The sequence below is a fragment of the Nuphar pumila genome, chromosome 7, assembly GCF_984573655.1.
Source record: "Nuphar pumila chromosome 7, dmNupPumi1.hap1.1, whole genome shotgun sequence".
In the NCBI taxonomy this organism is placed as follows: domain Eukaryota; kingdom Viridiplantae; phylum Streptophyta; class Magnoliopsida; order Nymphaeales; family Nymphaeaceae; genus Nuphar; species Nuphar pumila.
The window spans coordinates 106,709,666-106,725,069 of NC_143255.1; the positions used below are offsets into that span (position 1 = coordinate 106,709,666).

The following is a 15,404-nucleotide window of genomic DNA, read 5'->3' on the forward strand; positions in this document are numbered from 1 at the left end:
CAAGAAAGACTATGATCGGGCCACCATCGGACTACAAACACCAAGCTTCTGACCAGCAATCTAACGACTGATATGGACCCAGTACTCTGATAGATGGTCCCAGCAGATTTAGTCTCCCCCGGGCATGTAAAACTGGTCCAAGGCAGGCCCGACCCGTTTCGGACCATAACGCGGTCCCACAAGTCTGGTGCACTAGCACTTAGTGTGATGGATGGCACTATGGTGGTTTCCACCTAATCTTGAGGCTGTTTACGTAATTTCGTCTCCGTCTCATTCTCCCTCCGTGCTCCTGATTCCCCGTCAGGTGGTTCACGCGTGAGGCCTTCTTCGCACGTGCGTGAAGAAACTGTTAGTTAAAAAAAAAATTAAAAGAGGGGAGGAAAAAGAGAGAGGAGCAGAAGCAGAGAAGAGAGAGAGAGAGCTAGGGTTTCAGCATGGCCTGTGGAGGACGAGGATCGATTCATCTCGACCGTTGAAGTTAGGGTTTCATAAGAAGAGGAGAAACCCTAACTATTTCTCTATTCCTCGTTTTCTGATCGTGATCAGGTTCCTCTCTCTCTCTCTCTCTCTGGTGATCTTTTTTTTTTTTTCCTTTTTTCCTTCCTCTCTCGGTTTTGTATGTAACATTCGGTGAGAGTTGGATTTCTATAGTCCGTACGTGTTTGATGATGTGAAGTGCGTTTGGTTTGCTCAGTGTGGTTTTTCCTTGAGCGAGTGCTCTGGCTTTATTTTGGAGTTCCGTGGTGTTGATCTGTGCTTAGCTTAAGCCGTTTAGGTGTCGGGAATAGCGCTGAGAATGAGGAGTTCCGTGGTGTTGATCTGTGCTTAGCTTAAGCCGTTTAGGTGTCGGGAATAGCGCTGAGAATGAGGAGTCCTTGTGGTTGATTCGCTCTGAGTTTTTGATCGGCTGATTGTTGTCGAGGTTATTCTCTGGATCGTCGGATTGCTGATGATCGACATCGCTTTGGATGGACGCAAGCTCCATCTTCTTCTGTGATCATGTCCTTTTTTGAGTTTAATGCCATTTTTCATGATGGATCGGTTGATGAAAGTAAGGCAGATGGTGTTAGTAGCTGGGATCAACGGTGTGTTCAATTGTAGTGATGGATAAAACGGTTCCTTGTTGTTTAGGTGTAGCTCCTTTCGACGGGGTGGGCCGTCCGCTCTCTGTACCATTAATTCGACCATTTTGTAGACTGCTGTTTGATTCTATGCCACTACTTGCTGATCGTAATGTGTGCCTTGTAAGGGATGGGTTCCTTCATTGCTGTTCTTCTAATGTATTTGCTCATGTAATTTCACTTGCTTTCGGCATTTTCTAATTTTGGTGGTGCTTTTTTCCTGTACAATATGCATTGGACGAGCATGATTTACGGTCTTGAAGCGGCTCTAAGCAAGGTTTTGGAGCCGGACAGTTGTCATGGATAAATTGAATGTTGATATTTTCTCTGCTTTCTTGCCTTCTTAAGGATCAAATCTGGATTTACTCTTGTTGTATCCCCTGAAAAGTCTGTTGTTCATATTGACTATGTTTCTAGAAGCTGTAAAACAACTAGCGAACAACTTGAGTCTTGCTGCCCGGGTTGACTCTCATAAACATCACTCTCTATCTTCCAAATTGTTGTCTAAGTGATTCTTTAGAGCAGAGTTACCGGAAGCGCCTAGGCAAAAGGGGAAGCGCGCTTCGGAAGCGCGAAACGTCGCGCTTCCGAAGCGTGCGGGGGAAGCGTCCCCCTTTTTTGGGAAGCGCGCTTCCCTTTTATGGGAAGCGCGCTTCCCCCTCGCTTTCCCATTTTTTTCATTTTTTTCGCTTCCCCCTCGCTTCCGGTTCGCTTCCTAGGTCGCTTCCGGTTCGCTTCCTAGGTCGTTTCCGAGACGGTTCGGAATTTTCTTCTAAGTGGTCCCACGCTTCCCCGCTTCCTAAATTTTTGAAAGTGCCTCGCTTCCCGCTCCCGCTTCCCGTATCGCTTCCCGCTCCCGCTTCCTCGACTGGTAACTTTGCTTTAGAGGAACCTTTGGTTCAGGCGAGTGTGTCAGATGCAATCTGGATATTACACGTTCTTATGGTAAGCCCCTATTTCATTAGGAATTCACTGCAATATTTCTCTGCATATAACACTATTGCCTTCACTTGAAGAACTCTAGGTAACCATGGTGATCAGAGATGGGAGTGATTTTGAGAGGAGTTTATTTGCTTCGGTTTCCAGTGTAACAAAGAGGATCATTTTTTAGAGAAAGATTTAGAAAAAGAAGGAAGAATAAAGGTGGTGCAACAAAAGGTTGCAAAGTTGATGCTCTGGTGGGGGAGTTAGATAAGTTACACTAATTGCATGGCATATTACTCACAAACCAATGGCAGGCCATGCTTGGGCTTAAGATAAGACCCTTCCATAGAATGATTTTGTAAATATTTACTTGACTGCTTTCATTCAGGTCTGATCTGCCCATTCTAGCACAAGAACCAATAGGTGGTAATGCTTGTGAGCATGAATTGAATCCAACAATCATGTCTTGGCCATGTTTATATTGTTCTGTTTAGTCTAGAATACACCAAAGTTACCGGAAGCGCCTAACCTAGTGGGGAAGCCCGCTTCCCTGAAGCACGTTTTGAAAGCGTGAAACGTCGCGCTTTCGAAACGCACTGGGAAGGGCCAAATTTTTTTGGGAAGCACATTTTCCTTTTATGAGAAACACGCTTCCCCCTCGTTTCCCTACACTTTCCCCTCCTTTTTTTTGTATTTTTATTTATTTTTCTCTTTTTTCGCTTCTCCCTCGTTTCCTAGGTCGCTTTCGGTTCACTTTCTATGTCACTTCTAGTTCTCTTCCTAATTCGTTTCCGAGACGCTTCCTGATTCGCTTTTAAGTCATCCCACGCTTCCCGCTTCCTAAATTTTTGAAAGTGCCTCGCTTCCAGTATCGCTTCCCGCTCCCGCTTCCTCGACTGGCAACCATGAAATACACTTTCTACATGGGGTAATGCTTAATATGGTCTATGACTTCATTAGTAAATCGTTGTTCCAAATTTGGCTTGAGCAATTGTTGATGCTGGCTGACTTATTTTGTTAAACTTTCCAGTGATCCACCCTGTGTGGCAAATGTATCCTATAGTGCAGCCGTTGCAAGATTCAAATTGATTTTGGGCCGATTAGAGAAAAATATGTTTCACATGGGCTCGGTGCTCTTCATTCCCTGCATTATTTATTAGCATGAAGTTCTAGAAGTATTTGTCTTAGAAAAAGATGTCTTGTAGGCTTGGAATTAGTTGGATCAAATTAAAAGTTTAGAACTCATTTTGGTTGCATATTTGTGATTGCCCTGGTTGCTAGCAGGATATTTCCAAGCGAGATAAAATTATTCCAAGGTTTTGATGTGGTGCATCTTACATATGAAAAGAAGAGGAATCTCGCCTTAATGATGTTAAACATAGTGTTTTTTTGCATTTCCTATGATGTTGCTTGTTTGGGTTCTAGTTTTATTGCTTGGTTCGATCCTTGAGTACATAGGTCACAAGCTAAAGGGGATCATCTTTGTCCTACATTCGAAGCTAGAGTCGTGCTTTTGTTTTGAATTTGATTCAGCAACTTTAGCTGGTGTGTCATTAGAACAACAGATTACAGGGACCTTCAAGAGAGTTTATAACTCATTCTTGCAAGAAAATCAGCGGCAACTGTGAACTGTCAAAAGCTAACAGATGGGATCAATATGAATATTCACTTATTCAATTTGTAACTTTTATTATGAATGTTAGTTTTCCAGTTCTCATATCAGTGTTTTAGATGTCACATGGAAAACAAAAACTAAGCAGATGGAATTCAGGGTGTTATATCCACCCTAACATCCTTTTGGATTTTGGTACCTGAGTTATGTTTTTGATTTATGCTAGCATTTATTTAGTGCAATTTACTGGCCAAATGGAGAAGCAGAATTGCAAGTGGTATGGATATTTTGGTGTCGACCAGGGGAGAAAGTGGGTAGAGACGTTCTGCTGGTTATATCAACTTGTTGAGAGCAATATCATATCCACCTCTCAAAACACATTGGAAATAGATAGTACCATCCATTTGTCTTTTTATTTTTTCAATATATATAAGTTTCTCAAGTTGGTGCAGTTCCTGTTGGACCTAAATATAATGCTCGTACCTGACTGAAAAGCTTGCTTGTACCTCTCAGCTATGTCTCATAGGTGCGAATGTGGTTACAGGGTATGGCATGGGAATTTAAAATAAATATAAATATAAATATAAATATAAATATAAATATAAATATAAATATAAATATAAATATAAATATATTTATGAAAATTCCAAGTCATTGATTTGAAACCCTTAAAAGACCATTCTTATACATCATAATTGGATGATCCAAGAGTCTGTTTCTATAAAACCAAGCGTCTAGATCACATCTGTACGGTGAAATTTTTGAAAAAAAGTAAATACAATCTATGAAAATATTGGTTCATACCAGTAAACATATTTCAGTTACCCTATCTATCTATCTATCTATCTATCTATCTATCTATCTATCTATCTATCTATCTATCTATCTATCTATCTATCTATCTCTCTCTCTATATATATATATATATGTGTGTGTGTGTGTGTGTGTGTGACACTTGCAAAATTGCACAATTATGCTATAAAATGTTCTAGCTGCGAGGTTATAGACTGTCAATTACAAACTAAAGGTCTAAAGCATGTCAAAATTACATAGTTAACTGACAAGTAATGGTCAACAGATATATAGTTTATCAGTTGACAGTTTTGATGTCGAGCGTAGACTGTGCAATCATTGGACCATAAGATGGATGAAATGCTTCTTGTGTCATACCCACAAGTACCTAGTACCAGTGCAGGTGCGATACAGTTATGGGAGCTTGGTAGTAAGTAACTAAGTACCCATGTTACATATCCTATCAGGTATTCATTCTTGAAATCAATAAGAGAAGCCTCATAGTCAGATTAAATTGTCTGTTAAATAGGTGAAATCTGCTGGTTTACTTATCTTTTTTTAAATAATGGAGAACTGTCCTGTGGAATGTTGAGTTGCAGCAATCTTGGGTTAATTTTATTATATTTTATTTGCATAGGTGTGTTTGCATGTGTTTGTGCATGTCTGCATGCATATGTTTGTTCTTATCTGAAATAAACTTTTCTAGGCCCTAGTCTTATGATGCCCAATTTAAGCTAGTTCTTTTCTAACCTAGTAATTGAAACTTTGTCGCAAAATGGGATGGCTGGAAAGTTGTGGTATGTTGAGTAGTTGGAATGGGGGTTGAGTACTGACTAGGTTTAACCTTTCACCAGAAAACAGCTAGTAAAGCACAACATCTAGGGGAAATTTGCAAGGTGGGGTGTAGGGGGAAGTTTCAAATCTCCCTGGGATGTAATTAGCCTGTGGAAGATTTTTGCATGGGGGAAGCTGCCGAAAAACTTGTTGAGGTTCAACTTTTCACTTGTATGTATTTTATCGATTTTGCACTGTGAGAAATGCTTCACATATGCTTTCCCTTGATAAATTGGTTGGTGGAAACTTTCTTTTCATTTATTAAAAGTGTGCCCCTGGCAGTAGTGTACTTCTAGCAACAACTACAGATTGCAATTTTGGACATGGTTGCAATTAAAGCCATCATATCTTTTTATTATTATTATTTTTTGGGAGGTGGGGTTGGGGTGGTGAGGAACTACTAAATTCTTCTAAAAAGAGAAAAAAATGACAAAAGTCTACCATAAAATACAAGTTATATCTCACAGCTCACACAGCTACAAAAAGGATTGCAAGTGTTAAACAACAAAAAGAGATCACCGAAAATCTATGTTACATGGATACAGCTGTGGATATGGGGATACAACCATTTTTATAAAATTTTCAGTATGACTTGTATATTAAGGGATACGGAATGGTAGTCAAAATGGAGTATCCGTGTGACGTAGCCTAAAACTTACCAACCAATGGCCCATTTAGATGTCAGGATTAATTAAGTTGCACCCTGGTTAACCTAATTAACCACAAAACCAGTTTGGTATGTAACAGCTGTGAAATCCTGTCTTTCCCTCTTGTTACTGCATTACTTAACCATTCATCCTTTTTACGTTTTCACCTTAATCAAGATGCTTGGCTTTTCTTCATGTTTGAATTTTGCAACCAGTTCTTAGTTTGTCAATTATTGCATCTAGAAATACATGTCTTCACCATTGCCTTCATCTTTAATGGAATTACTTAATTATGCTGCCACTTGCATATTCAGGCAGTGATATTGTTTGCTCTGTGTTTCAGATCGACAGATAACTAATACTTGGTTGGAACTTTGATTGATAACTACTTTCTCTCTCCATCTCTCTCTTCCCAACCAATAGAAGCAAATTAGAAACTGATGGTAAGTGTTATCATATTCTATGAAGTTGTTGATTTAAGCAAGGAAGTAGCTAGCCAGAAATTGAAGTCATCATGACGCTGGAGGACTTCTTCACTTTGACCGAGATGAAAGATGGACTCTCGAATCTTGCCAGAGTTGAAGAGCTGGTATCAGTGATGAAAAAGGAGAAAAACTGTGCCATAAAGAATTTTGGTGATGCAGCAAGGCAATGGTCAACTGTTGCAGCTATCTTAGCAGCTACTGAGAATGTTGATTGTCTAAATCATTTCATCCGATTGGAAGGTCTCTGTTTCCTTGATCAATGGCTTCAGGAAGCTCAGAGATATAATGGTGGTGCAAGTGATGACTGTTCAGAGGAAGCAATTACTGCATTATTAGGAGCACTTGAGAAACTGCCGATAAACAGAGAGAAGTCAGCTGGAAGTGGTATAGGAATTACAGTCAGGCATCTCTTTGGTCACAAGAACTTGGAGATCCAGAAAAGGGCAAGAAATCTGTTTGATGGTTGGGTTCAGGTGAAGGAAACAAGTAAAAAAACTGATGGGGTCCGTCATGAAGTTGAGTGCAAACATTCAACCGAAGCAAAGCTTATTGTGTATGGAGGGTGCTTGAAAAACTCAATGACTAATGCGTTTCCTCCCAAAAATAATTCCGGTGACAGATCAGATCCTCCTGGTACTGAAAACCGGCAATTAAGGATGGCAAGCTCTGATACTTTCCAGAATAAGCCTGTTAGTGACAGCAAATCAGCTTGTCAGACAGCTTCATGTGGGGTTAAAGCAAATAGTTTTTGTGCTGCAGTGCATAAGTCTGATGTTGTTGGGGAAGCAACATCTGTTCGTTCAGTGGAAGGATCAGCCTCTGCTGGCTCATGTGTTTCTTTAACTCCAAGAGAAGGGTCTGATGACAAGGCTTCCAATGTTCCAAAGCCAGTTGTTGGTGGTACTCTAAAAGAAAGGACAGAGACTGGGATTAGTGGTAGGGAAGGATCCTCATGTAATTCTTCAGTGACGATGAGTCTAGAAAAGGAAGAGGGGTCAGTTTCCAACACATCTCTCCCTGCGAATGTGGACTATCAAAAGGCAACAGATGATGTGACTTTATCAGGTAAATCAGATGCTAATGACAGAAATTCTAGTCCTAAGAAATCTTCTATGGTTCTTGCAGTCAAAGATAGCACACATGAGCTCCATTCAAGGAACAAGATAATGAGCATGGTGGATACCAAGCCCGAAAATGAGATGGGTTATGTTCATTCTGTTTCATGCTCTGGTGGGGATGGGGCCAGTTTGAGCAAGCGTGAGGGTGCAGAAGCTTTTTCAAAAGAGGCAGAAGCCTCTAGGAAGCATAGAAACGATAAAGCATCTGATAGTGAGACAGGTATAAAGGCGAAAGCCGGCGAGGGCACATCTGCCCCTGTAGATCATAAGGAGCTCTTACCAAGGGCACATCAGAAGGATTTGAGAGAGCTGGACAGGAAGCCATTGGAAATGAAGGTGGGTTATGGTGCTGATGATGAGGTACTAGAATGCGCTCGACAAGTTGTGAAAGACCTGGAGAAAGAAGTTGGGACTTACGGGGAACCTCTTGGCTCTCCCGACCAGGATAATGGGAATAGCAACGCTGTGAATTCTTCTATTCCTGAACCCGAGAAGCATAAGTACGAGGAACCTCCAATGGAGCAACCTATACAGAGGAATGAACAATTAACTGAGGTTAGCTATTCTAACATTGGGCAGACCCCTCCGAAGGTACTGAAACAAGACAGTAAGGGAACAGACAATCATATGCATAAAAAGGATTCTTCTCAATCAGCACCAGTTGCTCAAGAATTGGGTTCTGTTGCACCTAGATGCGGCTTTGATTTGAATGAGGACATCCACATGGAAGAAAATGATCGCCCAAAAGTTGCCTACTCTAATCATCCAATCAAAGTTATTGCTGCTTCAAAAGGACTGGCAGGTTTACCTGTGACCCCGCTTCATTTTGAAGGTGAACTTGGTTGGAAGGGAACTGCAGCAACCAGTGCTTTCCGCCCAGCTTCTCCTCGAAGAATTGTTGAATTAGAGAAAGCTGATGCAAGCAGCCTCACTGCAAAGCAGTCTCAAAATGTTCTCAAAATTGATCTGAATGTTTCCGAGGGTGATGTTGATGGAGCGGCTGGCGTAGCAGCAGGAAAACTGAGCCCTTTCACATCTAGTCTTCGTTCAAGGGATTCCTCTGTTGAAGTCAGTTCCAAACGGGTAGAAAGGCTCAATCTGGACCTTAATCGTGTTGATGATGAGGATGGATGCCCATATCCATCCTCGGATTGGAGAGTGGACAGACATTTGCATCAGCATCAAAATGGACCACATTTCCCATCTCCTGCATCATCATCTTCATCATCTAGGCAACCTACCATGAGAAACATCGACCTGAATGACAACCCGTCTTTCTTGGATCCAACCAGTTATGATCAACAGAATGACAAATTCCCCTTTCAACCTTTAAAGGCTTTCACAGACAGCAAATTAAATGATCCTGTTTTATCTATCATGGGTTCAAGAATGGATGTCGAAAGAAGGGAATTTTCCAGTCCTACCCAACCATTTTTGGTTTCCGGGCAAGGCGGCGTTTCGCCTTTAGCTGCAAATTCGGGAAGAGTTGCTGGAGAAGCACCAAGGCCTACTACACTGGCTTACACATCTCAACTACCTTTTGCCTACAATGGGCTTGCAGTGGGACCTGCCATGTCTCTTTCTTCAGCGGTGTACGCTCCAGGTCATCTGCCTTACATGGTTGACACTAGAGGAGCCACAGTCATACCCCAAATTCTGTCTCCTCCTGTTCCCTCGTCATTCTCAAGGCCACCCTTCTTTATGAGTGTTACTAATGCACCTTCTAGTATGAACGGTGTTGGGATTATGCATCCAAGCCTCGATCTCAATTCGGGTATGTCACTGACAGACAGCGAGAAGAGAGAGGGGAGTTCAAGGCCGGTGTTTATCCATGGCCATAGTTCATTGATGGATGAAACGGCTAGGTCCATGGCTCAACAAGTTCCTAGTTCTGGGCCTACCCTTAAGCGTAAGGAACCAGAGTGTGGGTGGGAGCCATATGCTTTTGGATTCAAGCAACTAGCACCTTGGCATGCGTGATATTGATGCTGATTTCATGTGTCTTTTTTCTTCATACATATGCTGCTCTCTGCAGGGAATTTGGTCTGTTGGTCATGCTTTAATGGCGGATATGGGCCATAATATTAACTGAATAAGGCAGGATGTGCATGTAGTGTGATTGCTTATGCTTTTGTTCATGAAAATCTTTTTTTAGCCAGGTGAAGCTGAGTTCTTCTTTATCTGTATATGTAATTTCATATATTATTCTCAACATGCAATGAATTGAGATCACGCATGCCAATGGTCATACATGGACGTGCATGGTTTGAGTGCAGAATTTCAAGAATTGGAAAATGCTTAGCTTTGTTGCCTGTATTTTTCGCCTGGGATAAAACCAAACAAAATCACTCTTTGTCCCCCCCCCCCCCCCCGCGGCCCTATTTTCTCTCTTTTTCCCTTGGCAAGGGCTGCACCCTCTTAAGAATGAGCCACTGCTTCTCAGTTACAAGCACCAGCTTGATAGGGGCCGATAGTTGAGGATGGCAATTTTGCCTTTAAGAATCCTACCTTTCTTTCATTTCAATCACTAAAAAAGAACCCACTTCTGATAACCATGTCACTGCTAGTCTGGAATGGCCGAGACGGGCCTTTTTGATATATAATCCGCTGTTTATGGGATCTGTGTGAAATTATATATTTGACTAAGTGAGATTAACTGGGCTGATTTTTGGGACCAGAATCCGTCTTATATGAGAGTGACATGAGTTAGCAATATTCTTGGACAAACATCAGCTGCAACTTTTCATTATGGATCCGAAATTGGGACAGGGAGCCAATTAGTTAGACTTGAATAGACAGGAACCCTATCAATAGGGCTTTACCCCCAACATTTGATGATTGGTGATATTTTTTTTTTTCGATTCTTAGCAAGGGAATATCTAATTCATGTGGTGGGGCCCTAGCGAGAATGACGCCTTTCCGTATATGAACCATTTCAACGGGGTGAAAACTCTTCTGCTGCCCCTTTCCCCAATCAGGGGGCCTGCTGCTTTGGCCTTACAGCAAGGGACACCTGCCTTGTGTATCAAACCCTTCCATGTCCTTCAGCTTGAATGCCCACCTAAACAAGTGTGCGAGCACTTATGGGCATTCATTATAGAGGCGTACTGACAACATCATTCTTGTGATTTGTCGTACCATCTGCATTTATGGTCGCATTGGCATTATTGTCCTTCAGTCGACTGAGCAGGCTACCACGTGCATTGCCGATTCCTCCCCTACTGAGAAGAACGGTGCTTATGTAAAGTGAGAACGAGTCCCACTTTGAGTCCCTTGATGAAGTTCAATAATAGTACTTCAGGAACAATTTGTTTGACTTCTAGATTTTGTACAGAATAATACATAATCTGCAGATTTAGTTGGTTGGACTGAATCAATGCCCAGGTAAGATCTGGCCAGTATTCATGTGTACTGTTGGCATTGAATGTCACACTTGCTGCCAACCGAGTTTTTCACTTTTTACACTACAGTTGAACCAGGTTAAACAGTATAATGGATTGAATGTGATGACTTAACACGCTCCATGTCAAAAGCATAAAACAACAAACTATAACAGGGGATTAAACTCACTGTAAACAACCATTGAACCGTTAAGACAAAACAAAACAATTACAGATTTAGCAAAAAATTCTGTTGTGACCAACCCAGTCCATTGGTTGGTTCGGCCATTTTCAGTGCACCCTACAGGTCAGATCCTATCTCAGTTGCTCGAAGATGAGATCAACTGAAATGAAGGAGTTGCCAAAAATGCGCTGGTTACACTCCCACCATATAAGATGCTAGGCCATTAACACCAGTGTGCACGCCACAGGAACTTTCACTTCCACCCCCTTTGCTTGTAGATGTGCGATATGAACCTGACTAAAAAACAAGTGTTTTTCAGCAGTTACAAAAGTCCCTACAAGCCTGCTGTAACAAGTGACACACAAATGAACACTCTCAAAACAAGTCTTTAGTTGATTCCTCGTTGCGGGTGCATCTGCTGTATAGTTAAAAACCCAACCGCTTTAATCTGATTTCTGATTTGATTCTGTCCTGCAAAATGAGCCAACACGCCAACGAACCTCATAGTGGCAGCCCACCCCCCAAAGCAAAATTTTGGGCAATCACTACACCGAGGTAAATAGACGATGCCTTGCAGAAGGACAATGCGCTGAATTCTGTCATTAACATCCAATGCAACCGGTCAGGTTCTTGTGTCAAAGATGTGGACTCCAAATCAGCCATGAAGAACGTCCATTGAGTAAAAGCAACTTCAGAAAGGTCCCATCTCAAGATAATATCCCATTCATTTTAAGAGTGACCAAAACTCATGCACCCTAGCGGGCAGCGATATACAAGTGGGGGTACGCCTTGCACAAAGGTTGCTTACCCCTCCAAACCTCATGCCAAAATAAGGTGTTGTACCCACCACCGATATTCACCCTAACAAAGCAAGAAAATTTGGTAACAACCAGCACCCAACCCTTCAAAATACTTGAACCCCCTTCCACTAATGAGATTTTAGCCAATTCCATGACCAGTTCACCAATTCATGTTTTCTTGAAAACATAGTGGATATGATACCCTTTCTTTTACAAATCACCCATAACCATAGCGAGATTAGGACTTTGTTGAAACAATCGTAGGTTATGTATGTCGAGGCTACCAAACTCTAATTGTTGGCAAATGACCTTACAATGCACCAATGGCCTCAAACCCCCTTCCACATTCCCATTCCATATGAAAATTTGAAAAATAGTGATAGACCACTTTTTCACTTTTTTTGGAATGTTAAAAATCTGCAAAAAGTGATTCACCATCATGGATATGTTATAACACACCAAATTAATGTGGCCAGCCCTAGATAAAACCTGAGCTGCACATGATTGGACCTTGGTATCCGGTCCTCCACCTTACTCCAATGCATTTCACACGTGACTCCCAAGTGAAGTGGGAGATCCAAGTAGTCAAGTGGCAAGGACCTCAATCCACATTAAAAAATGCTTGTTGCCCTCGCTTGCACCATCCCCAAAGGGTCATTAATAACAATCACATGACTCTTCACCCCATTTACATGTAGTCCTGAAATCTCAAAACATCTTAGAATGGTCCATAACACCAACATGTTTTCATCCGTAGCCTCTCCAAACACCATGATGTCATTCGCAAAAAATAAGTGAGAGATGCAAACACTACTTGAGACCCAACATTTATGAAAAATACTACCTTTGACGACAAACTTTAACATTACTGACAGAGCCTCCATCGCCAAAATAAAAAACAAAGGAGAGAGAGGATCCCCTTGATGCAACCCCTTCTTAGGTTTAAAAGGCTCCCCTTTTTCATCATTAATGAAAACTACAATTAATGTAGCATGAAGTAATCCTTCGATCCAGGTTTCATCTCTCTCCAAAACCCATACATTGCAAGTAACATAGGAAGAAGTTCCAATCTAAAGAATTAAATACTTTTTCAAGATCAACCTTCAAAATGGAAGAGGACTTACCTGATAAGGATAGAATGGGCTGCTTCATGCACCAAGATGCATGCCTCATGTAATCGCCTACCTGAGATGAATGCACTTTGTGTAGAGCAGACAATTGTATTTATTATGTGCTTCAATTTCATAGCCAATAATTTTGTAATAATTCTGAAACACGAGCCCACTAAAGAGACCATCCAAAATCTACCAATCTCCTTAACTTGTGGCTCTTTAGGTAGAAGAATGAGTGTCGATCTATCCATAATACCTGACACCTTAACATTCGAGTAAAATTCTAGTAACATGTTCAACAAGTCTTGTTTAATGCAATCCCAATTAAATCTTAAAAATTCAATAGGAAATCCATCTAAACCCGGTGTTTTAGCATTTGGGTGAGTCCATACCGCCCGCTTAACATCCTCCAAGTGATAATGGTTTTCAAGCTAGAGCAACTAGCCTCACAAAACTTCATAAAATTGAAGCCTGACAAGTCAAGCTATATCGAACCAACCCTCTCAATGCGGTTTATGAAATATTTGGATGCCTCAAAAAGAATAGTTGGCCATTCTCAACGCCTACCATCAATGAACAAAGAAGCAATTGTGTTCTTCCTCCTTGTTGATGCACACATGAAAAAAATTTGTGTTTAATTCTTTGGATTGAAGCCAACATGCTTTGGCTTGTTATTTTCATCTAATGTTTTTCCTAATCCTCCACTCACTAATATTTCTAACCAATGCTTCACACCTAGCCTTCACCTCCAAGGCACCAACCCATCCCCCTCACTCTCTTCTACACGCTGAAGGTCCTTCAATTGCTCCTCCCAATTGTGCAACTCTTTGAATTTGACCTTATTTTTTGACTTGCTCCATTCAATGAGATTTTTACGCACATGATCAAGCTTGACCAGTACCCTTTGTGTGATCCATCTTCCATTGAATGGTGCCCCATCCCACCACTCCTAAAAAAGTTTAGCCCATCTTGAGACTCTCAACCACCGCAGCTCCATACAAAAATCCTTTCTTGTACAACTTTAATCAGCCCAAGCCAACCAAATGGTACGTGATCCAAAACTGAAATAGGATCTGCATGGTCATGCATATCATGAGCTTGTTGCAACATATTAGATATGACAAGAAACCGGTCCAATTTGCGCAAAATAAAAGTCGCACGCATGTTGGACCATGTGAACTTGGAGCCTTGCATGGTAAACTCTAAAAGATTTATGCAGTCCAAGAAGTTGGCAAATTGCTGCATATTCCTCATGTATTATTGCCTTCTATTCGAGTCATCAACTTGCAAGAGTGCATTGAAATCACCAGCAACACACCAACAGTTTGAAGTGTGAGGTACGACCTCCTCCAAAATAATGCGAAGCTCTTCCCAAAAATGTTCTTTGTGGAAGCTTGTGCAAGGACCGTAGACTATCATTAAGACAAATGGTGAATGGTCGACAGTAGGGAAGAAGATGGATAGTAAGAAATCGCCCATGTGTGCCACATGCCCGATAATATCATCCCTCCAAGCCACGAGGATGGCCCTAGCCCAGTCATTTGCGGAACGATCAACATAGATGCAATTCCTCTATATGTCATTCACGAGCTCCCTATTCAAGGAGTTGAATTTGGTTTCTTGAATGCCAACGATATGATCTAGCTTTTTTTTATTTGATCATGCTGAACAAAAAATTCTATTTGTCGTAGCCATCATGACCACACACATTTCACATCGCAATCTTTATCACTAACTGCTTTGGCCCTTACACCCGTGTGATGGAATCATCCCACGTGACTTATCAAGCATGAACCTCCTTTCCCCCTTACAACTTACCCTACTTCAGCTGCAATTCACATTTGATTTTCAAACATGAAGTGGGTGGGAGTCTCAATCTGATCGCATCTAGGACTATTCACAATGTGCAATTATCATCAAACGAAAAATCAATGAGACAATGCAGGTTCGAGCAATTGGGCTGTGACTGGTCATCTTTGACATTGTTTATGGCCTGGGTCAATGATTGCTTCAGTCACTACAAGAAAAACGTTAATTAGCGATGAAAATTTGCGACGAAAATAATCCATCGCAAATTTGTGATGGATTAGCTAGAAAAAACTAGCCATCCCTAAAATTAGAATTAATTACGAAATTAGGTACAGAAAAATTCAGTCTCAAAATTCGTCGCTAATTAGCGATGAAAAAATTCCATCGCAACTTCACGATGGATGAGCGAGAGAATTTTTTCGTCGCTAATTGGTGATAAATTATGAGATGAAATTTTTTCGTCGCTAATTTCTCCCGTAAAACCCTAATACGAGCCCCTTTCTTTCCCTTTCTTTTTTATTCCTCACACGCAGTCGCCGCCCGAGTTACTTCTTCCCTCACTCCATCTCTCTCGCCGTCGTGTGCC

At 41.4% G+C, this 15,404-nt stretch overlaps 1 protein-coding gene across 1 annotated transcript; it reads left to right on the forward strand.

Moving 5' to 3' along the window:
• The first annotated feature begins 379 nt into the window (after positions 1-379).
• On the forward strand, positions 380-9,769 carry LOC149832801 (uncharacterized). The gene is made up of 2 exons (XM_090014715.1): positions 380-546; positions 6,274-9,769. The coding sequence occupies exon 2, from the start codon at positions 6,445-6,447 to the stop codon at positions 9,511-9,513; it is 3,069 nt and encodes a 1,022-aa protein (XP_089870841.1). The 5' UTR covers positions 380-546; positions 6,274-6,444; the 3' UTR covers positions 9,514-9,769.
• The last annotated feature ends 5,635 nt before the right edge of the window (positions 9,770-15,404 follow it).

Coding starts and splice junctions, on each gene's coding strand:
- LOC149832801 (XM_090014715.1), top strand. CDS start 6,445: ATGACGCTGGAGGACTTCTTCACTTTGACCGAGATGAAAGATGGACTC.